Consider the following 23,629-nt stretch of genomic DNA (forward strand, 5'->3'; position numbering starts at 1 on the left):
CTTTCTTTCAACTTTTTTAAAAGTCTAACATCAAGTATTAACATTTGGTAATATATGCTTTCAAATGGTGCCACTACCAAATGTTGGGGGCTGTCAGAGCGGCGACAGTCTTGTCCCTGTGCGCCGTTGCATGAGCCCACTGGCTTCCGTTGACTTCTGCTGAAGCATGGTTGACCATGCCAGTTACAACGACAAGCCTGTGCCGACTCTGATATCATCCCAGCTGGTTTTGTAGCCATTCCCAGTGGCAGAATGCAGTCATACTTTGTTTATGCTTGTATTGACCTCTTTTCAAGAAGACTGATGGATCAGAACATAATGATCATCCATTTGTATTTGAAATCCCATCCCTTACCTGTCTTACCTGTTTTCCTCTAGGGTGCTGTCGGAGTCCGGCAGTTTCCTCATAGTCCTGTATTCACTCACCCACAAGGAACCGGAGTTCTACGAATGCCTTCCTTGCATCGGCCACGATCCCCTTGGCTTCCAGTTGTTGACCTGTGAAGATGCATTACATCTCTTTAAGGTAGGCTTCCGCTTGCAATGAATAAGCTGCATTCTATAAACCTCTAGGAGAGACTTATTTGAAATATCTTTCAGAATGTGGAATCTTCCAAGCAATCCCACCTTCAGTTTGAGCTTTCCACCGAGAGCCAGAATTCCGAAGCGTACCTGTTTAATGAAGTTTCCAAGACTATTTCAGCCACTGTGTAAGTTTCCCCACATGCATTTTACTATTGACTATTAAGTCGATTTTGGTGCAACCCCTTTATCATCCGACCATAGAATAGGCAATAAGAGTCTGATCGTGTGGGGGGATGTCTTGCTTCTGAGACCCTCCTTGATCTTGATTGGGGGTCCCTGTATTTCCCTCTCCTCCTCACTGCATTCCATGCAGCTAGGGGGAGATGGAATGGAGCGTCACACATGCGCTCTGCCACTCTAGCCCTGTCTCCTTCAGCAATGGATGTAGTGAGTCGGCAGTGAGTAAGAGAGGGGGGCACCCACTGTCAAGATCAGTGGGGGGTATCAGCTGCGACACCCCCACAAGATCAGACGTCCATCACTCCGGTGGTTATGTGATAAGTCTATTTTGGTACAACCCCTTTTAATAAGTTGGTTTGATGCCGGTTTTCGTCTATGGGATAGATTCACTGATTTTCTCATTCTCTTATTTTAACTTTTCCAGATTCAAACCAAATACGTCTCCCACTAAATTATCTGTGAGCGACCATGATTCTGGCGTAGAAGATGAGGACTTTTCTCCTAGGCCTTCTCCTCGCCCTCACCCATCATGTCAGCAGGTGAAAACAGTAAAGTCTATGCAATGTGTTGGAGACTTCATACATTTAATGCAATATCAACTCTTCATACCTCCATTCATCCTCTTGAGCAAAGCAAGTATGATGGATGTTCAAATCCTAATAGATGAGCACCGTAGAGAGGGAATAGTGCATGACCTAAGGGGAACATCAGGTACATTAAACTGAGAGGACAACCCAAAAGATTTTGGCATTTCACTTGAATATAGCATCTGCATAATGACACCTCCTGTCCCCTCCTATTTAAAATGCCATTTCTATATGGACTGAAATGGGGGGGGGGGGGGGGGCAATTCCCTTTTTTGGGTGGATTGTCTTGTTTTTACGGTGTACACATTTTACGGTGTAGCAGCAGAATTGATGTGATTTTTTTTTTTTATTTTTATTTTTTCTCTTGATCAGTGGAATCACAAGAATACCAAATTTAGGGCTCTCACAGCGTATGTGACCTGCATACTATGCGGGGCTGTAAGCCAATCAATTTCTATTAGGCCACTAACGCCTGTGTTTTGTTTTTTTTTGTCACGGGTGTGAAATAAAACCTAACGTGTTCTATTTGGTGCATATCACGCACTACAGGCTGAGGATTTAACATACACAGCAAACGTGTTGCATAATACACAGTAAATAATTATGTAAGTAAAAAAATGCATGGAAAAAATAAGGCCGGGGGAGGAAGCCCGTTCATATAGTTATTTTCCTTTTTTTAATTAGTACAGCAAAAAGCTTTGAGAATTTTTCTGCCGCCATTTTTTTACTTTTTTTACTTCCCTAAAAAAAACTACCTCAATAGTTCTGCCAGGGTTTTTTTTTCTTGAAATGCCCCTTTTGAGATTTTAAACTTAGAGTGGTAGAGTTGGAAGGGACCTCCAGGGTCATTGGGTCCAACCCCCTGCTCAGTGCAGGATTCACTAAATCATCCCAGACAGATATTTGTCCAGCCTTTGTTTGAACACTTCCATTGAAGGAGAATTTGCCACCTCTATGCTTCTCTTAATACATCCCAGAATTGTGTTTGCCTTTTTGGCTGCTGCATCACATTACTGACTCATGTTCAGTCTGTGATCTATTAGTATACCCAAGTCTTTTTCACATGTGCTGCTGCTTAGCCTCCCATTCTGTATGTGCTTTTTTTCATTTTTCTTGCCCAGATGTACGACTTTGCATTTCTCCTTGTTAAATACCATTCTGTTAGTCGTCGCCCACTGTTCAAGCTCTTCTAGATCCTTTTGAATACTCTTCCTTTCTTCTCTAGTGTTAGCTATCCCTCCTAGCTTTGTGTTGTTGGCAAATTTGATCAGTTTCCCATCAATTTCCTTCTCCAGATCATTTATAAAAATGTTGAACACCACTGGGCCTAGGAGAGAGCCTTGTGGTTCCCCACTTGATATATTCTTCCACTTGGATGTGCAGCCATATATGACCACTCTTTGAGTACGATCACTTAGCCAGTTGTGAATCCACCTAACAGTTGCTTTGTCAATCCCATATTTGGTCATTTTTTCAATAACTATAGTATGAGATACTTTGTCAAATGCTTTACTAAAGTCACGATATACTATATCCACCGCATTTCCCTGATCAACCCGTTAGCGATTCTGTCATAGAAGGAAATTAGATTCGTCTGGCCTGACTTGTTTGTTACAAACCCAGGCTGGTTCTGGTTAATTGCTTCTTTTTCATCCAAATACTTGCATGCATGCTGTTCAATAATTTGTTCAAAGAGCTTTCCCGGTGTAGAAGTCAGGCTCACAGGCCTGTAGTTTCCTGGATCCACCGTCTTCCCTTTTTTTGAAGATGGGGACAACATTCGCCCTTCAATCTTCTGGAACTTCTCCTGTTCTCCAGGAATTTTCAAAGATTGTTTCAGCAGTTTCCTCTGCTGCTTCCTTTAGTATCCTAAGATGTAATTCATTTGGACTTTGAGACTGGAATTCATTTAAGTTAGCTAAGTGTTCCCTCACCATCTCTCTGCTTATAGATGGCCTGCATTCTTTTATTCCCCCGATGGCACTTGAGAGCATTGTATTGCTTATACCATATACTGTAATACTTCAGTATTGCAGGGTATGGTACTTTTGCTAGCATTATATTAGGACTAAGCATAGGTCTGTCTTAATAGGCCTGGGGGCCTTCAGAAGGCCTTGGGCTGCCATCACAACCAAATGGCACATCGCAATCTCATTGTGGGGTAGCCGTTCGAGCCCACCTAATGCGGATTGGATCATTTAAATGCCACTGTCAGAATTGACAGCGGCAATTAACGGGTTGAAAGCTGCAATCAACGGGTACAATGAACATAGCTGTCAAAGACTGCTTACACTGGCAGTGTATAGATGAGGCTCTGTGCAGGGTTTATTGAGCTAGATGGGAAGCACTTAGGACGTGCATATATGTACTGGGGCATGAATGGGTTAATATGTAATAACACCTGATGTCCGGGTCTTTTTTTGTTTAGCCTATACAGCTATAACACTAAAGTACATCTGTGTGAAATGGGACAAAGTTATGCAACATCATAAAGCATTCTACTACTAGTTCTTGCCACCAGAGGGTGCTAGTGTACACATTGTAACCCCTACAGTGTGTGTTTTTGTTTTTTTTTCCTCATATAACAGGAGTTGCTACAGTAAACAGCCCGCCATATATAATTGCTGCCTTGAAGGAAGTCTGTCTTAATTTTTGGCTATTAAACTCCATATACCAACACATGAGTGACTGATGGTTAAACCGGCACCATTACCTCTGTGCACTGTGACTCCCATCTCTAGATAAAGCTGCAGAAAGGCGTCTCGCGCCGTATGTTAATTGTCCTTGCATTGTCTGATGGTTGCCAGCAGTCCGGGGTCTCCTTCTCTCTTCCGCTGAAAACGACTTCTATGTTGATGGACGTCTCCAGCTTCGGCTGCCGGAGACATCATGCGTTCCACTGCACTAGGTATGGCGCATGTGTGTGACGTCTTTCCCGCTGAGGACTCACAGCGCGTGGCGCCTGAAGCCCCAGTGCTGCGGACATGCCGTATGTAGAATGAATTATATATACGGCGTGGGAAGCTTTCCTGTGGCTCTATCTACAGATGGGAGCCTCAATGCACAGAGGTGATGGCACAGTTTTAATCAACATAATCGCTCATGCGTCCATATATTGATTTTAATGGGTAAAAATTAGCTGACTCCTTTAACCCCCTCCATAACCGCCAGTACGCCATTTTATGGCAGTCATTAAGGCCTTATTCCGATGCATTAGCTTTATTATGGCACATTCAATTAACCGCACAGGTGTCCCGTGTGGAGAGGAGCAGGGGCAAAAAAGTCCTCATACAGATTTGTTGATGGGAACAGTAAGAGTTATGGCTTTAAGAATACGGCGACGCCAGAAAAAAAAAATGTACAAAAGGGTTGGCCATTAGGGCCTAAAATGGGCCAATTATTACTGAGTTGAATGGTTTGTATAGGATTAGAATAACATGGCTGCTTTCTTCCTGAGATAGTGACGCACCCATCCATGGATTGTCTGTTATTGCAGCTCTGCTGCATTCAGCTTGAATACCGCACAATCTGGACAGGGTGGTACGGTTTTAGGAAGTAAGCAGCCATGTTTTTCTAACCTTGTACAACCCCTTTTAAGATGACTTTATTAGCACTCACACCCTGCTCACCAAATATACAGTTAGGCTTGTGCGATATCTGGCTGTGAAACTTTTCCTGATTTTTATCGCGCTCAGAATCATGCGGTGTTTCCCGTTTTTTGTGTTTAATGGGTAAGCCTGGCGTGCACTTTGTACACCATGCTATGCTTTGCCGTTTCCATTAAAAACAAGTGGCGAGTTGTTCCGAGGGAACGCCCAAAGATAGGACATGCCGCGATTTTCTTTTTTTCCACTCGCTGCGGGGAACAAAATCGCTCATGTGTATGAATGACCCCATTCAAAAGAATGGGGTTCATATTTGTGCGAGAATTGGCCGTCTCGCAACGCACAAATCTTAAGCAATTTTCTCGGCCGTGTGAAAGCTGCCTTTATAAATCTGTAACATTGAGAATGTTTGTTTGTGAAATTCATGTTCACTTGGTAGAAGTAATTTAGCTGCTTGCAAAAATTTACGGATACGACAGTTTGGTCTGATCGGTGTGAGAATTTAAACATTTTTATTCTGTACTTTTTCCTCTTCTTTTTTTTCTCTTTTTTTTTTTACATCAGTTTAAGAAGCCGGTAGTATGAATTCTCTGAGGGTGCGTTCACACCAGTCGTATTTTGCTGCAGACCTGTACCAAAATCTGCATCAAAATCCTAACCGTTTGGTGCAGATTTCACCCTTTCAATTGACTGGATGAATAATGCTGCACATCTGCATCAGAATACGCGCCGGGGTTGCAGATTTTCATGTAGTTTTGGTACTGTTTTTCCAATGAAGAAAATCCACACCATTTCGGCTGTGTGTGAAAGTAGCTTCTAAAACAGGAGAAGTGGGGGGGAAAAAACTAAACATTAAAAATGTATATATTCTTACTTACAGGTAACTAAAATCCATCCGTGTGTCCCGGAACTCTCCTTGGTATTTGGGAGTCTTGTGGAACCGAGACTTGGAGCTCAACAGAGTAGTAATAAGAAAGTTCCACCATTATCCTCAACACCAACAATTGTCAATCAGGCGCTGAGCGCGTCGTGTCAACATAATGACCCACATGGGAAGGAATTCTTTACAAAACCATCTCCAATGCCCTTTAAAAACGCTAAGAGCCAAGCAATGAAACCAGCAAAAGTCCGATCCACTCCAGCGGACAAGCCCAACCTCCATCCGAACACAAAAGGACAAGGTAGAAGAAATTCCACATCTTCTTCATCCTCGTCTTCTCTGTCCACACCACGTACGGGCTCTTCCCCTGACAGCTCGGTTCATCAAGTCCGGGGTTCAGCTGAACTTGATATGAGCTCTAATACTAATGGATCGTGCCAGGAGCAACCAGCAATGCCAACTACTCACTTTTCCAGGCAATCTCCCCTATTGCAGTCTCCAGCCCACAATGTGACTTTTCCTCTTCCAACAAGAAAACTTGCTGAAATGCCCAAACTCCCTCCCAACTATACCCCTTGCCATCAGACCAATGTCTGCAGCTGTCACCACAATATTGTCCAAACTCCGTGTCATACGGCAAGTTCATGGCCAGCGATGAGCGGTTATGTTAACCATTGTGGTGCTGATAGCCCATCGGACACATATCCAAATATGAGCTGCCCAACTACCTGCTGCAACGCACTGTGCATCAGTAATTGCCAAAAAGGTACCTCCAGGGTAGGGAGCTGCTCGTCACCCGTAGAGAACGTGATGTCGCCTGGGAGGAGGGATTCTTTGCCAATGAATGTCTGCAGTCCTCATTCATGCCAGCATAGTACAACGCCAGCGATGCCTGCAACTAACGGGATGTTGGGATTGTCTACAGAAGCCTACAGGCTCCTAGCCGAACAGGACAGGCAGCTAAAACTCCTTCAAGCTCAGGTTGGTTCACAGGGAGTTTACCTCCCAGCAAATATTCTCCTATACCTAATGCATGCTTTCATTCTTTATCGCACATCCATTTCAATGGGGCTGATGGAAATAGATGAACGCTTTGTAATCAGCTATCTTCAGCAATCCCATTGAAAATAAATGGTACGGCATTGTGCAAGTGCGACCTGCCCGCCAGTGATGTGGGAGACGTAGCTTGGAAGTGAGGACGAGGATTGAACCCCCATTCTCAGGAACGGTGGAGGTCCCAATAGTGGGACCTCCTCCGATCTATCAGTTTTCACTTATCCAATGGATAGGTGAAATTTCGTCACCTAACTGGAATACTCCTTTTAAAAGGGTTCTCTGCATATGGGAAAACATTCCCCCTTTAACACAAACTGTGCTTAACTAACACAAGCAGCTGTACTTGCCTTTCCTCTGCCGCTGCGATCCAGTGCCATAGCCTCACCGTCCTGGTGTTTGTTAAAGATGTCCCTGGATATCATGTGACCACTGCAGCCAATTAAAGGCTGCGTCATCACTGCCTGTTCTGACATCAGCGCTCACATCTTGAGTGCCATGAGTTTAGAACAGCGATGCTGCAGCAGTCACATGATATCTGGTGCCGACCTCTTGAACAACAAACACAGAGGATTTTAGGGGCTGCAGCGCTGGATCACGGCGGCAGAGGACGGGCAAGTAGAGCAGATTGTTATTTTAGTATTGGTGGTATAGGGCAGTGTTTCTCAACTGCAGTCCTCACGCATCCCTCAACAGGTCATGTTTTAAGGATTTCCTCCGTCATGTAATTGTCGGTGCCCCAGACATTGCCACAGGTGTTTTCTCTGTAGGATATTCTAAAAACACTACCTGTTGGGGGCGCTGAGGACTGGAGTGGAGAAATGCTGGTATAGGAGGAATTTTGTCCTGTAACAGGACAACCCTTTAAGCATCAACATCTTGTACGATCTTAGTGGCATTATAGAGGTATTCCCATCTTGCACAGTGATGGCATGTTAGTAGAATATGCCTATTAGCTGTCCGACCTCTGGGGCGCCTATGATCCTGAGAATGGATGGGTCAGCGCTGCGCCCCTTCAGCTTATATTGGACGCCAGGGTTTGCAGGGAATTGCAACCATTCCCATTCACTTATATGGGATCACGCTGCATTTCCCTCATATTAGTCTCATCTATGGAGGATTTTAATCCCATAGAGCTCTGCAAGCTAATCAGAATAATGTGCACTTGTATAACTTGTGATTCTGATGCTTCCTAGTATCATAGATGTCTGTCTAAATTGAATACAGAACTCCAAATAATGTGCTACCGCTTTCTTTTTATTAGTAATGGTCACAATGTCTGATGTAACATTCTATACTTGTCCACTTTGTAGATTCAGCGCTTGTTGGAAGCCCAGAGTAATTCCAGGGACGCCGGCTCCTCGCAGGCCACGTCTTCTACACCGAAAGCAGCAGAATCTGTCGCCACTGAAACACAAGAAGCGGAGCACACCAGAAAAACCAGTGTCAGCATAGCCGTCGGTACAGGTATCGTTTACTAACATCTTCAAATATTTATATTACTTGGAAAGCGCCAACTGTTTAGCGATGCCATACAATACATAAGAAGATAGAGGCTTGAAGGGGTGTTCCTATCTTGTCCAAGCATGGTCGAGGTGGGAATACCACTGAACACAAAGTGGTAAGGTTGATGGAAACAGCCAAGTGGTCTCTGCCATGCTGGCTGTTTCCGTAGCTACTGTAGTAGTCAATGGAGGTTATAGAAACGGCGTAACTCACTGTGCTGTTTGAGGAACTCTCATTGACTTCCTGACAACTAAAGAAACTTTATGGCAGAGACCGCTCAGCTATTCCCAGTCTCCCGACCACTACCAGCAACTGCATTCAGGGCAGTGGGGGCAAGAACAGAGGATAGGTGTGGCTCCCACCTCTGGGACCCACATCTATTTAGACTTTAATTGCATATCCTGTCATATGTGCAGTACCACTGCATGCATTTTCAATTAGGGCTGCTGGAGATGGCTCAGTATAAAGCGCTCAGCTATTTGTGTCAGTCCCTACTGAAATGTATGGAACAGCGGCCTACATGAGTGACGTGTATTTCATTCAGTGTCGTCACTGCGGGTGGGAGAAGCTACCCCGATGAGAGGAATGTGGAAACTGGATCCCTCTTTCTTAGGATTGGTGGGGGTCCCAGCGGTCAGAACCGTACCAACCCCACTAATCTTTTAATTTTCACTCCTCCTGTGGAGGAGTGAAAACTTGGGGAAAAAACATTGCATCTCAGGAACGCCCCTTTAATGCCAGATCGGAAGCTGCTCTTACTGAATAAATCTGTTTCTCCATTCTGGGCTAAAGGGGGGGGATCCCAAGTGGAAACCCTACCCTAATCTTCATATGCCACAACTGGGTGTATAAATTGGCGTTAAGCTTTTGGATAAACTTATTTTAAAAAGGAGCTATCAGTTGTCAAACTCTTGACCTCCTGTTGTGACCTGTCAGTAGTTTTGATTGGCCTGGATGTTGGAACTCTCTAGTTGCTATAATGAAGGTGCTCCGCTAAGCATTTCCATCCCTTTTTGCCGTAGCGGAGAATCCCACTGACCAAAACTTAGTAATGATGGCTACCTTTTTAAACAAGACTTGAGCTACCATACGTGAAATGGGCACGGCAGTGCATCTTATTTCCAATGTGCCTTACAATGGTGTGTAATTATGGAGTTACTTCACCATCTGCATAGGAAATACTCCCTGGACCGCACACGGTTTTTTTTTAATGCAGCCACCATGACTATATTTTGCCCTGGCAGCAGGACCCAAGGCTTCCTGATATCCCCTCCTGGTTGGAGCTGGTAGAGCAGCCTAACTTTGTGTATAGGCATAGGGCTACATAGCAATTTTAGGTGTGTGACATAAAACCTCATAAAAGTCGCTCGACCAAAAAGTTTGTGCAACTTGGCTGCTTTAGAGCTGCGATTTGGCTACCAGATTGCAGACAAGTTGCAGTTATGTATGAAATGTAACAACACGTTTGGAATCTTTGTGAAGGCTGCATTAGGTTCAATGTGACCCCTCTGATGATCATTGGATGCGATGTCCTGGTGCGAAGCGCTGATCTTCCTGTAGTGCAACGAAAGTCACCATGTAGCCTTAGCTGTAACGGCATGCTTACGAATGCCTCAAATTTGTATGGAGGCATATTGAATTGCTTCTCCTCTGGGAGTGAAGCGCTGCCCGACATGATTGGACCACAGTCGCTAGCGGGGTGCCACAGGGTTCAGTATTAGGCCCCACTCTGTTCAACATATTTATTAATGACCTGATAGAGGGGCTGCACAGCAAAATATCAATATTTGCAGATGACACAAAATTATACAATGTAATTAATGCAACGGAGGACAATATGTGGCTACAAACGGACCTGGATAAGCTGGGGGCTTGGGCAGAAAAATGGCAAATGAAGTTCAATGTTGAAAAATGTAAGACTATGCACATGGGCAAGAGGAACGGATGTCACGAATATTCACTTAATGGGGTACCACTAGGGAAAAGTGATATGGAAAAGGATCTAGGGGTATTAGTGGATAATAGACTAAACTGGAGTAACCAATGCCAGTCAGCCGCTGCAAAGGCAAATAAAGTCTTGGGGTGCATCAAAAGAGGAATAGGGGCGAAGGACGAGAACATTATCCTCCCACTATATAAGGCACTTGTCAGACCTCACATGGAATACTGCGTACAATTCTGGACACCGGTGCTCAGGAAAGATGTCACAGTGCTTGAGGGGGTTCAAAGAAGAGCGACTAAACTAATACATGGAATGACGGGACTGGAATACCCAGAGAGGCTATCCAAATTGGGACTATTTACTCTAGAAAAAAGAAGGTTAAGAGGCGACCAAATAACCATGTATAAGTACATGAGGGGACAACACATGGATCTCTCCCGCGATCTGTTTACACCCAGGACCACGACGGTAACAAGAGGACATCCGCTACGATTAGAGGAAAGTAGGTTTCATCACCAACACAGAAAGGGGTTCTTTACTGTAAGAGCAGTTAGACTGTGGAACTCTCTACCGGAGGAAGTGGTGGTGGCAAAATCCATAGAGGAGTTTAAAAGGGGACTTGATGTCTTTCTGGAGAAGAAGGATATTACAGGATATAAATATTAGGTTAAGTGTCAATCCTGGTATATAGGCAGGTAGGAACTATTAGGGGTTGATCCAGGGAACAGTCTGATTGCCATTAGGGAGTCGGGAAGGAATTTTTTTCCCCAAAAGGGCTAATTGACTTCTGGCCTTGGGGTTTTTTGCCTTCCTCTGGATCAACACAGTAGGATAGACAGGCTGGACTAGATGGACAATGTCTTCATTCGGCCTTACATACTATGTTACTATGTTACTATGTATGTTACTATGTCCAATTGGGGCTTTACATAAACTAGACTGAATATAGCACGCTTGTTTATGGGGAAGTCGTAGAGATATGACGGCTATCTCATACACATTGTGATGGCGCTGTAGACAAGAAGATACTGGAACTGTAGTCTATACACTTGCAACTACCGCCATCAGATTTGTGCTGACGGCTTTCTAGTACTTGGCACTCAGTAAAGACTTCTCTAGTGCAGGCGAAGCTGAGAAAACAAATTCTCCTGCCGCCCCCAGTAGCAGAGACTGATGCGCCCTGATACACCAGTCAGATACGGGAGGATTTTTCTTTTTGTCTTTTTTGCTGTAGTTTGATATATGGAGTGTGAAGTGGCCAGCAGGGGGCAGGATCGGGCTTGCTGAATGTTTATACACCTCTCAATAAAACCGGTGAAGTTGCTGTGAGACCAATTCTATTCTCACCCAGCGCTTCAACTAACTTTTGCTTGTGGGGTTGCTGGGAAATTTCTTGTCTCTGCTATTTATTTTTTAAAAATCTTTTTAAAACTTCCAAAAAGAGTTTAAAAAAATAGTTGTAATTTTATATATGGCTTCAGTTGTGAATGATCTGTATGAGAATTTTTCAACATAAGGTTACAAAAGCCTGAACTAATTAGTGGAAACTTTAGGCTGGGGTCACACAGGGCAGATTTGTCTTTGCATATCTGCACTGCGGCAAAACCGCTGCGTTTGCAGTGCAATGCAGCACAAATGAGATTTGCCAAAAAGCTGTTCTCACAGTGCAGATTTTTTCCGCACAGCCGCAGTGCGGAAATTCAACTGCGTTGCGGTTTTAAAAGATGCTGCATGTTCATTCAACGGTCTTTTCTGCAGCGCTTTTTTGTCCATAGACCTCTATGGACGCAGTCAAATACGCTGCGGAAAAAAACGCTTGCGGATTTTTCCGCACGAAAAACCGCAGAAAAATCTGCAAGCCCAAATTAACATTTGAAGCGGTTTTGCCGCAGAAGCCGTTCTTCTGCGGCAAAACAGCAACGGAAAAACCACGGCAAATACGCCCCTGTGTGAACCCAGCCTTAACATTTCTGGCATTGAAAAGATGTCAATTATGGTGTTTGCCACTTCAGCACCATAAATCACAATTCTTTTTACACTTCTTTTACCAGTTTTGAAAAGTGGGTGTGGTTTAGCAGGCGCAGCGATGAATTTACTGTACTTTATGCCAGAAAGTGACGTAAATTATAGCGCAAATCTGTGCTTGCTCATAGCAGGTGTAGACTCCCATTTTTGCCCAATATGTGGCAAACTGATTAAGAAGTAATGATGAGGAGGAAAGCCTCTTAATAAATTTGGCGCATCTTAGGCCAATGCATTCTGGTTATGTTTTGATGTTCTTTTGATAACCCAATAAATACAGTGTTATCCGTGAATTTCAGTGAACCCCTTAGGATGCGCACACACTAGTCTAGGGCCAAAAAGCTATACAGGTTTGAAATTGGGCATTTACGAATATTAAAGAGGTTTTCTGGAACATTAAAAAAAAAAAAAAAAAAAAAAGTTAAACGGGCTTAAAATGAAATAAAATTGAATACTCTCCTATCCTGGTGGTTCCTCACCCAGCGATGCTTAATTGGTGTCCGCCGCATGTAATCCAGAAGAAGCAGCAAGTGGTCACCTATTCTGTTGGTGGTGCACGTGACCGCTCTACCACAGCGCTGATTCTCCCATGGCTGCTGAAGACTGTGCAACGTGGGCACCTGCCGCTCCCAGGTTCCATGTGGCTGGCATCAGGGCTGCAGCGCTGGACAGGGAGCAGCCGGGATAGGTGCATATTCATATTTTTTCATTTTAAGCTTTTTTTTTTTTTTTTAAAGTGTGTGTGTGAGTTGTATTTTTTTTTTTTTTAAGTCCCAGTAAACCCCTTCATGGTCGAGTCGGGACGCAGCAGGTTCGTTTCCATTTTTGTTATGATTTTATTGAAAAGAACAAAAAAAAAGCCGCAACAAAACTGTAACACGTGGATTCCCTCCTATTGTGGCTGCGACACATTTTAACTAGCCCGGAGTCCTGGTGCGTTCCTCCTTCTTTACATCCGGCAGCATCTTATGTTCTGCATGCTTTGTATATAGCCGCCTCCTTATAGATGACACTGTGTTCCATGTAACCCTCTAGGTGCCAGCTTGTTCTGGAACACTCCTCCGTGTCCTGAGGAAGGGGAGACTATGGACAAACAGGATGAGTCTGACCTCTGTAACGAACTGAGCGCCGCTGTGAACAATGAGCAAGATGCAAGCCGCAGCTCCATCGCTTCCTCCCTACAGGCTGTAGACATCTGCAGCTTTGCAGAAAGCAGTCAGCTGACGGACGGCAGCCACCACTCTGCTGCTGCACCAGCACCGTGAGTAACCTCCTCCGAGACCATCACTTCAACTTGGCTCCAACTTACCATCTCGCCTCCACTTCTTGTTCCCCCGACACCCATTCAATCCTCCGTGAAGACGCTGCACTGCTTAAAGCATCCTTCAGCATCTTCACCTTTCTCTTTGTCTGCAAAAATATTTAATATCTACTTCTAGTTTTAAAAAAAATGTTTAACAACCTAAAATCTGTTTGATTCCCCGGATTCTCCTCACAGCGGCAACTTTTACCAATTTTACAATTATGCCTTCTTGTCGTGTCATCTGAATTCATGGCGCTCTGATTTTTCCCTTTCAGCGTCTGCAGCATCAGGAATGACTCCCGTTCTCCTCAGTCGGGGAACCCAAACTCTGTGGACCTGCCGGCGCTGCCACCTGAGAAGTTTTACAAGGACTTACTGGTGAGTGCCACTATTAAGTTTCCTTATAAAGGTTGTTGATAGAATCTCTGTACGTCGCTGGATGAATGTTATGGGGTCACACGTCCCATAACCCAATGAAATGTTCTGAGGCTCCCTCACCAAGGGAGTAGATGTACAGGCAGCAGACTCGGAGCTAATCTCTGTATTTATGTACATGACTAACATAAATATATATGTAGGTTTTTTGATTGTTTGTGCCAGGGCTCCTTTACATCAGCATTTCACTTTCCATTTTTAATGGATTCTATTTTTTTTTTTTTTTTGCATTTAAATGGAAACCATAAAGTGTTGCGTGTTTTTGTTTTAAATGATGTAGGCAGATCTGTCAAAAAAGGACCATTTTCTATCCGTTTATTTCCAGGTCATTGTGTTTACATCTGTTCTTCACGGTCAGTTTTGTATTCTTTTGTCAGTCTTCCATTCTGCACATGTTAATTTTAAAGACAGATCCATTAAACGCACAACAAAAATGGAATCGAACGGAATCTGTTCCCATTAACTATAATTCTGCCAGCAGCGTTTACATACCTGTTAGTGTTCGGGGGTCCTGAGGGGTCCATCCGTAATGTGATCAAGGGGAAGGGACGGGGGGGGCATTTAGCTGTCATGGCAGCCTGGAGCTTCTATCAAGACATGCATGTGGTCTGCCAGAATGCAGTGTAATGCAAAACTATGGTATTGCAGTATACTGGATGAGTGAACAAACCGTTGTAAGTTCAAGTTCCTTATGGGGAAAATGAAGAAAATATTTTATTTATAAGAAAAAATAAAAGGTAGTAAAACCTTTTTCCTAGTCTCATAAAAAAAAACAAAGTGGAATAGCTGCATCTGCAAAAGTCCAGATTACTAAAATATTGCATTATTAAACCCGCACGATGAATGTTGCCAAAAAAAAGAAAATATATGCAATGCCAGAATCTTTTGGGGCCGCCCTGCATCAAAGAAAAAAAATTGAATAAAAGGCAGTCCAGAAATTGCACGTATCCCAAAATAGTAGTAATAGAAAAAAGAAACAAACTGCAGGTCACTGTGCAAAAAAATAAAGAAACCTTCACACAACCTGATTTGATGAAAAAAATTATGGGAGTCAAAAGATTTTGCTTTCTGTTTTTGTTTTGTTTTTTTCCCTCAGAGTTGTACAATTCTAAATTACTATTTGCTATCTCCATAATTGTACTGACTCACAAAATACAGATAAGTAACTTCTACTGCACCACGAGCGCCATAAAAACAACCCCAAACTAAAACGGACTTACAATTGTGTTTATGGGACTGAAAAAAACTAAAATGCATCGGCCACTGGGGTCTCGTAACTTCACGTCCCGACAACCCTGGATGTGATCTACCTGAAAGCTCATTGGTTACATAGGGCTGCCCAGTTTTTAGGAAATCTTCTGCCATTACATCATGTTTGTCAACGATGGCAGGAAAATGTAGGCCGGCTTTCTCATCTGTATCATTGGGGGACACAGCAAGACCTTGGGTATAGCTTCTGCCACTAGGAGGCGACACTAAGCATAAAAAGTGTTAACTCCTCCTACTAGCTATACCCCTCCTGCATTTTATGGCAACAAGTTCTGTGATACCTCCGCATTCAGTTGGCGTGTTTATATAGATGTAGGTAGAGCTAGATGCCCTGTATATCCATCGGGTTGGGGGTTGTATATACAGCTGTTTGCAATAATGGAATTCACTCCAAGTGTAGGAAGATTTATTTAGTTATTTATTTAGTTTTTTTTAATCTCCTTGTAAAGAAAATCAGTTTGTTATTCGGGGTTAACACTCTGTATTTCAGAAGTGTAAGACAATGTATATCTCTTTGTCTTTGCAGAGCAAGGTTAACCATTTATTGAAGAGCTCTACAAGTGAGGAGCCAGGGGAGATTGCCTCTGGAGGCTGTGACTCTCCCACTGAGAAGCCCAGTGACTACTTGCCACCCGGTACCAGCCGAAATACCCAGGACGATGTACTGAAGGCCACGCTGAGGCAGCTCAAGTCACTAGGCGTCAACATGGATCAAGAAACTTCAGACATGAAGATAAGCAAGTCAGATAGTTCTGATAACGCCTGGTAATGCCATAGCTTGATTAGAGTGTGGTTGGTTTATTCCTTGGGTAATAGTCGCAGTCTGCAGACATTTTTATGTAGCGGAGCTAATCCTGACAACCATAACTATTCACAACTATGTATAGTAGACGAAGACTGAGCCGCGCAGGATTAACTGCGGCTCGCTGTGCATCCTGTGGGCTGATTCCGATCGCACGAAAGCTCCCTAAAGGCCGATTTACTCGCACCGATTATTGTTTAAAGCGATAGCGCGAAAGTGAGCAATAATCGTTACGTGTAAACATGAAGCCATCGTGCACTATTCGTCCACTTGTCGTTAGTCGCTGAGTTTCAGACTGCATTAATTAAAATAGTCGTTAGTTCTTTCGCTTGTCCTTGGGTTTAAACGGCAGTCATTCAGTCTTTCAAACAACTTAAGGGGAGCAGTGATTGTTTTCTCCTGCTTAACACAATGACTGCTGCGGCAGAAGACAGTGCGAAGAAAAAGCCATTAATTAAAAATTTCCCACCAGAGATTCTTCGCATAAACACCCACCCACCTGAGCAAACATATCCAGTGTTCACATAGCTAAGGAGGAAAATGGTGAGGATTTCAAACGACTATCTTTACGTGTAAACGCTCAGCATTTGAAAGCAAAAAAGTTGTTTGTTCATTCAAACGGCAATCTTTGCGTGTACATGGGGCTTAAGGCTAACATCACATGGGCGAGCGTGATATGGGGCTGTGAATCACGACCCCATATCGCACTCCCCACCGTGTGAACTCCTCCTGCAGATGCGATACGTTTTTATGTCAAAACAGCCTCGTATTCCTTCGGGAATGTAGCAAACCACCACCACGGCAGCGGATCGCAGAGGTCTCCAATTGTTTCAAAGGGAGACCTCGCAATGCGGGCACCTAGCACATGGTGCGATGCTGCCGCCGACCCCATTAAAGACAATATGCAATGCGAGATCACACTGAAAAATAAAACATGCCGCGATTTGTTTCCACCCTCCTATTTCAGAGCTATGCAGGAAAACATCACTCATGTGTATGACCCCATTCAAAAGAATGGGGTTCATATTTGTGCGTGTGAAGGCGGCCTAAGAATTTAGTGTGGCATTTTGATGCAGTTTATGAAGCCAATGTCAAGTGTGGATCGTGAAGGCAAGGAATGTTATATCGGAAAGATTTTTCTTCTCTTTTGAATCCCCTCGTAGATTTTGAAGCCAAAACGACAGGTGTGAAAGCACCTCAAGGGGGGGTGGTCCAGTTGTACACCATTGATGGCCGATCGGCAGGGGCCCATTATCAGGGTCACCTGCTGATGTGTTTGTGCACTGATTTGTGCAGGAAACTGACAGCTCTGTTCTCGCTGTTGTGGCCAAGCTTAGTATTACAGACAAAGTGCCTACTCCCTTGAATGGGATCTGCCTGTTACCAGGCCTAGCCACTGCAGTAGGAACGGAGCTCTTCAGCTTCCTGCGAAAATCAGTGCAGTGCCCAAGCGCACTTGCCCTGCAAATAGTTGATCAGCAGGAGTACTGGGCAGTGAACCCCCTGCTAATCTACTACTGTGACCTATCCTAAGGATAGCCCATCAATAGTTTTCAAATTGACAAACCCTTTAAAATGTTTCTGGAGTAATTGGGATGGGGATCCTGGATATCTGTGCCTAGGCTATATGTCCAACATCATCAGCTGTCAGACTTTTTCTTCTTTCACTGCTCTTGTACACGAATAGGCTGTAGAACAACTTCACAATTCTTTACGTGGATGACAGAAGGGTCATGTAACACAGTAATAATCCACACGTCCAGATTTCCATTACATCTTAAAGGGATTGCCTAGGGTTAGAAAAACATGGCTGTTTTCACACTGAAACAATGGCACAGCTGTCCATGGGTTTTGTGTGATATTGCAGCTAGGTTCTATTCAATAGAGCTTAGCTGCAATACCATCCATACACAACCCATGGACAGGTGCGCTATTTTTGTATAATCCTGGACAAACCCTTTTGACCCCTATCTGCTATAGGATGTGCAGTTACGTCCTGCGGGGTCGGGTATGTATGAAGAGAGCTCGCGGGGCGACCTCACTTCATACAGCGTGGGCGACAGCTGTTTATTGTAGCTGACACCCTCGGGCAATAGCTGCAATCAGCCATGCGGCTGATCAGCGCTATTAACCCTTTAAAGCCTTTAAATGCCACTGTCAATTCTGACAGCGGCATGTATATCCCCCGACCGCCTTCTAAAAAGATCCTGTCAGATCGCATTATGATGTAATGCTATATAGCATTACATCATAATGAAGGAGCGATCGAAGTATCGCATGTTGTGGTTCCCTAAGGGGACTAAAAAAGAAAGTAAAAATAAGCTCAATAAAGTTTTACTAATTGTAAAAAAAAAAAAGAAAAGTAATTTAAATCACCCCCTTTTGCAATATCTATAATAAATGAATCTAAATCCTAAAGCAAGAATAGAAATTTGGTATCACAGCGTCTGTAAAAGTCCAACGTATCAAAGTAACGCATTATTTACCCCGAACGATGAATGTCGTCCGGAAAGGGTAAAAAAAAATTAAAAAAAAACACCAGAAATGCACTTCTTTTTAGTTACCCTGTCTCCCAGAAAAAAATGCAATAAAAAGTGATCAAAAAGCTGTATGTATTCCAAAATGGTACAAGCGTAACATACGGGACGTCTCGCAGAAAATGAGCCCTCGCACAACTATGTAGATGAAAAAATGAAAACATGTTTGCGCGCAGAAGATGGCGGCAGAAAATAATAATAAAAAAAAATGTCTTTGTTTTGGTATCGTAGTAATCCTAATGACCCATGGAACAATATTATGTCATTTTTCTTGCAGTTTGTGCGCCGTAGAAACAAAACGCACCGAAATATGTCGGAATGTTGTCTTTTTTTTTTTTTTTTTTATTGGTTATTTTCTTCATTTTACTCCACTTAGAATTTTTTTTAAAGTTTTCAGTGCATTATATGGTACATTAAATAGCACCATTAAAAATACAAATCGTCCTGCAAAAAACAAGCCCTCATACAGCAACGCTGATGGATAAATAAAGGGTCGTGGGGGGGGGGGGGATAATGAAGGGGGTTGACTGCGTCATTAAAGGGTTAAGGACCTACAATGTCAGCTACAGCTCCTTACAACAATGTCTATCTCCCCTTCTTTCTGCAGCGTTCTCGCCTCCATCAACCCGGCAGCGGTCATCCCCAGACTAAACTACATGTCGTTTACAAATATCGGCTTAAGCGGTTTCATCCCCAACGGAGTAGACTTGAGCATGGAAGCCAACGCCATCGCCTTGAAGTATCTGAGCGAGTCTCAGCTGACGCAGCTCTCTATGAATCATGCCAGCAGAAACAAAGCTGCGGGTTCCTCGTCTCTCCACAATCTCTTTCCTGGGAGCACGGAGAAGAGCCTGGTCGGTCTGAGCGTAATCTCTCTCAACAACATGTCTTTTGCCACTAAGAAGTACTTGAAGCGTTATAACCTGATAGAGAGTAACGACAGCAGCGACAACGAGGCCGACTCGTCATCCGGAAGCCGCGGTGCGAGTGACGAGCTCATGGAAAGGCACCAGAGACTGTCGCCGGATCAGTCTTTACTTAAAGACAGTCTGGATTTTATGTCTGAACCAAACTTGAGAATTCCTGACGAAGCTCCTCAAGGATTCGCTCGTCATGCCGAGATGAATACCTTAAGAAACATAACAAACGAGATATCTGGGAAGGTTCTACCTGGAGTGCAAGCGTCGGAGGAGACGTCTCCACGGATCTTTAAAGATCTCAACCCCAAGGCAAACCTGAACCCGGGAAAAGGTCAGTTCACCGCACACCTCGAGAAGGAGAATGGAAGAAATCCCCTGCTATTCAATGCTAAAAAAGTCCCCGGCGGCTCAACGGGAGACATCCTGGATGTTAATAGACTGCGCCAACTCCCCAAACTATTCTGAGCAATTACCGAGTGTACTGCTTACTGCGAATATTCCTTCCTATGGAAGTACCGGACCCGCAGAACTGGGAGGACATCTTCAGGGCAGATGACATTCAGGAGGATTTAGTGGTTTAACCCTTCTGTGTTCCCTGTGTAATGTGTATTATGGCAGATTCCTTCAGTCATAAGACTGGTATGAAGTAAACTGAGGCGCTGTAGTTGTCACTGATGTTTTACATCCTGAGCCAGTTATCTCCATGTTTCCCTATGCTGGAGAAGTGGGAATTCTTTTACAGCGGCTTCATTCAGGGGTGTTTATGATGGGATCCCACTTCTAGCAGACAGCTCCGTACATTGCGCAGTGCCCAGTGTTGGTACTGCAGGCTGAGTCCTGTTCACATCGGTAGGATTCGGCCTGCAGTACCCACCTGGTGCCACTGCGCAATGTAAGGCGCTTCCTCCAGTAAAGCAGCTAAAAGTGGGACAACTTTTTAATGGTGTTTTCGCACTAAAAGTGTGATCACTTCGGGCCTAACATCTGTGACACCTAGAGATCAAGAAAACTGTGACTGTCCCTCTGTCTCCTACTGTCCTATACAAGTGAATGGCACGTTGGTCATGCATGCACACAACCGCTTCATTCACTAGGTGGACTTAGGTTGTGGTGTTCCCAGTGGATGGATCCCTAGCAATCAGCTAATACTTACATGCATCACCTAGATACAAGATATCTGGTGGGATAACCCTTTTAAACAGGGATTCCTCTGGCTGAAAATTTTTGGGATGCCATATGAGAGCGAGGAGCAGTTCTATTAGCGGTAGGAGAGCTTCTCGCACTTGGCTGCTGCATTAATAAGATGCAAATTGCATTTTTTTTTTTTATATATATATATATATAGATATTTTTTTTTAAATCCATGCAGATTAAATCTATTTCAAGGCTCCAGGCTGTGATTAAAGCCAAAGGCACAATATGTAATGTGACCTGCACCTGAGAGACCTGTGCAACTCGTGTTGGGCAGCACATGGATACCAGTCCACATGCTGTCCGGTATACATGGACCCTGCATGTCCTCGTCTCATCGGTTTTTATGGACCAGAATAGGAAATGCTGTATTTATTTTCCCCCTGCACACTGACTACTAGTCTAAGTGAAAAATGGTGCAGGTGGATAACCTCATAGGCTATAATAGGACGTGTCCTACCTACGGAATACGTGGACCGCACTCCAAAAACATAGCAATGTGCCTTTGGACTTTCATATGGGGTGTTATGAGAGTTGTGGAACAGACGAGTGTAATCTGCGATCTGTGTCTATCAAGTCTCCTCATCCAGTTCTTCCACTGTCCAGGAAGTTGGTGCGAGCCGCGCTCCTGTCCTCAGATTACGTGCGGCGCTCGAACACGGGATATTTCCAGTTATCTCTTATTGATGTGATGCTGTTTCTGCTCTCACATTTTGCACTTGTATTTGCTGTGTCTTTGTGTTTGTGTGTAACTGAGAATCTATATGTACCCGCCTCCATTCTTATTTAAATTCTGGTTTTTATATTTGTTAAATTCTGTATTTTCACGTAAATATTTTATATTTTTTTAATAAAGGTGGACACATTTCTTTTTCTACTATAACCGGAATCTCCTGCAACGTATGTAATGGAGGGAACAGAAGTAACTGGTTTGGAATGGAAAATGTCTGTAGTGACTAAGCGGCACTTGTGTGTATGACGGGTAGAACACTTACATGACGTTTTCTGATTTATGGCGCACGAGTGGCATAATTCACTGAAGTGTGAGATGGAGCACAACTCCTGCCTTAGAAGCCAAGAATGAAACGGATGATGATGTATTATTTGGTTTTTAGGACAGATTGTAGTTGTGACCCTACACCATCCATTCGTCCGGCGGCCGTTCCTTGAGCATTCGGCTGAGATGATTGTGCATATATGTTCTCAATGGGAATAGTGAAGTCAGTCTGAGGCTGGATTCAGATGAATGTATATCGCTCGGTTTTCACGCCGAGCCGATATACGGTGTCCTCATCTGCAGGGGGGAGGGGGGGGGGATGGAAGAGCCAGTAGCACGAACTGAGCTCCCACCCCCTCTCTGCCTCCTCTCCGCCCCTCTGCACTATTTGCAATGAAAGGAGGCGGGGCTAAATTACAATAATTAGCCCCTGCCCAGCCTCTCCTCATTGCAAATAGTGCAGAGGGGCGGAGAGGGGGCTGTAGCTCAGCTCCTGGCTCTTCCATCCCCCCCCCCCCCCCCCCTGCAGAGAGAGACGACGTATATCGGCTGGGCATGAAAACCCAGCCGATATACGTTCGTCTGAATCCAGCCTCTGGCAGCACTTGGCTTGTGTAATCACATGGCAGGCTTTCTTTCCCCCTACATCTGCTCTTTGGAGAGAGTTGGGTTACTTCCGTATACATTACATGCTTTACCAAATGCTTTCTTTGTACTCATAGAGGTGAATTCGCACGTGGCATAAAAAGATCTGCGAAGTGTGCACCGGAATGTGCCGCCGGCGCATGTGTGCAATGGAGAGGACCCTGGGCCGTTCCGTTACTATGCCGATGTTCGCAGGAGCCGTGTCATTATTCAATGCTGATTGCAGAATGGCTGCAGGTGACGGACTGCTTCTATTGACAGCAGCCGGCTGTACGTAGCCCGCACAAAATCGTGGCATGCTGCGATTTCTACCTCGCGAGTCGAAAATCACAATCTATTTCTGCTCATGGGCAGGAAATTGCGTTTTGCCATAGCATGCTCTGGACTGGATTTGCTGCAGAATCTTGAGGCGGAATCCCGCTCCGGATTTCGCCGTGCAAATCCGCCCATGTGCAGGGGGCCTGAGGCCTCCATATTTAAACACAACTATCGTCAGTGACCAAAGTAAAACTAAAAATTGTCTCTAAACACGTTCCGGTTCCAGGCCAGTTTTTCTTTCATGACCTGATTGCATATAAAGGCAACTTTGGTACATTAATGACAAGACCGGTAATGGGTGCTGTTTCACCAAATTTCCTGGAAATGAAGCTACCACCTGTGTCTGGATGGTGGACAACAAAATTGTTGGATCTGCTTGTGCTCCTCGGTGGATCAAAAGGTCCTCTCCACTGGTGGCCTGTTTGAGGTAGCCAGAACCTGTTAGCCATGTGGGTGCATGCCCTTGAGTAACCTCTGCTGCTAACAGCTTGGTCAGAACAGCCTATGTGGCAGGCAATTTGCCGAAATGACCATCCTGCTTTTCTCTTTCCAACGATACACCCCTCTCAAAGTCTATTAACTGGGCAAAATGTCTTTGAGCTCATCGTAGAGGCATCTAGTGGTCAACGATCTCTCAACAAGAGGTCCACTACACAAAAGTAGCCTCTGGTGGCAAGACCCAATGTCCAATCATGCCTCAACTGTCATCCTCTACATATCAGCCTGAGACATAACTGCATGCCGAGTATTGCAGTAATCCAATACTTCTCTCTGGGCGCACTATTTATGTTTGTCGATGAGTATACGATAACCATTCATGGGGACTTCCACCCTCGGACGTCGGTTTCTGTA

At 44.3% G+C, this 23,629-nt stretch overlaps 1 protein-coding gene across 3 annotated transcripts in view; it reads left to right on the top strand.

The window, feature by feature from the left end:
• Window positions 1-21,700, top strand: part of STIL (STIL centriolar assembly protein) — a 41,059-nt gene extending 19,359 nt beyond the window's left edge. For 2 of the 3 annotated variants that reach the window (XM_066597629.1, XM_066597631.1), the window contains 9 exons: window positions 379-526; window positions 601-710; window positions 1,190-1,304; window positions 5,838-6,818; window positions 8,204-8,357; window positions 13,396-13,621; window positions 13,939-14,041; window positions 15,894-16,132; window positions 19,314-21,700. In XM_066597629.1, coding sequence (XP_066453726.1) covers window positions 379-526; window positions 601-710; window positions 1,190-1,304; window positions 5,838-6,818; window positions 8,204-8,357; window positions 13,396-13,621; window positions 13,939-14,041; window positions 15,894-16,132; window positions 19,314-20,091 — 2,854 coding nt within the window. In that variant the 3' untranslated portion in view covers window positions 20,092-21,700. The remainder of the gene's footprint in view (window positions 1-378; window positions 527-600; window positions 711-1,189; window positions 1,305-5,837; window positions 6,819-8,203; window positions 8,358-13,395; window positions 13,622-13,938; window positions 14,042-15,893; window positions 16,133-19,313) is intronic. The other variant, XM_066597630.1, reaches the window with a different exon arrangement.
• The last annotated feature ends 1,929 nt before the right edge of the window (window positions 21,701-23,629 follow it).

The sequence above is a fragment of the Eleutherodactylus coqui genome, chromosome 3 (genome assembly GCF_035609145.1).
Source record: "Eleutherodactylus coqui strain aEleCoq1 chromosome 3, aEleCoq1.hap1, whole genome shotgun sequence".
In the NCBI taxonomy this organism is placed as follows: Eukaryota; Metazoa; Chordata; class Amphibia; order Anura; family Eleutherodactylidae; genus Eleutherodactylus; species Eleutherodactylus coqui.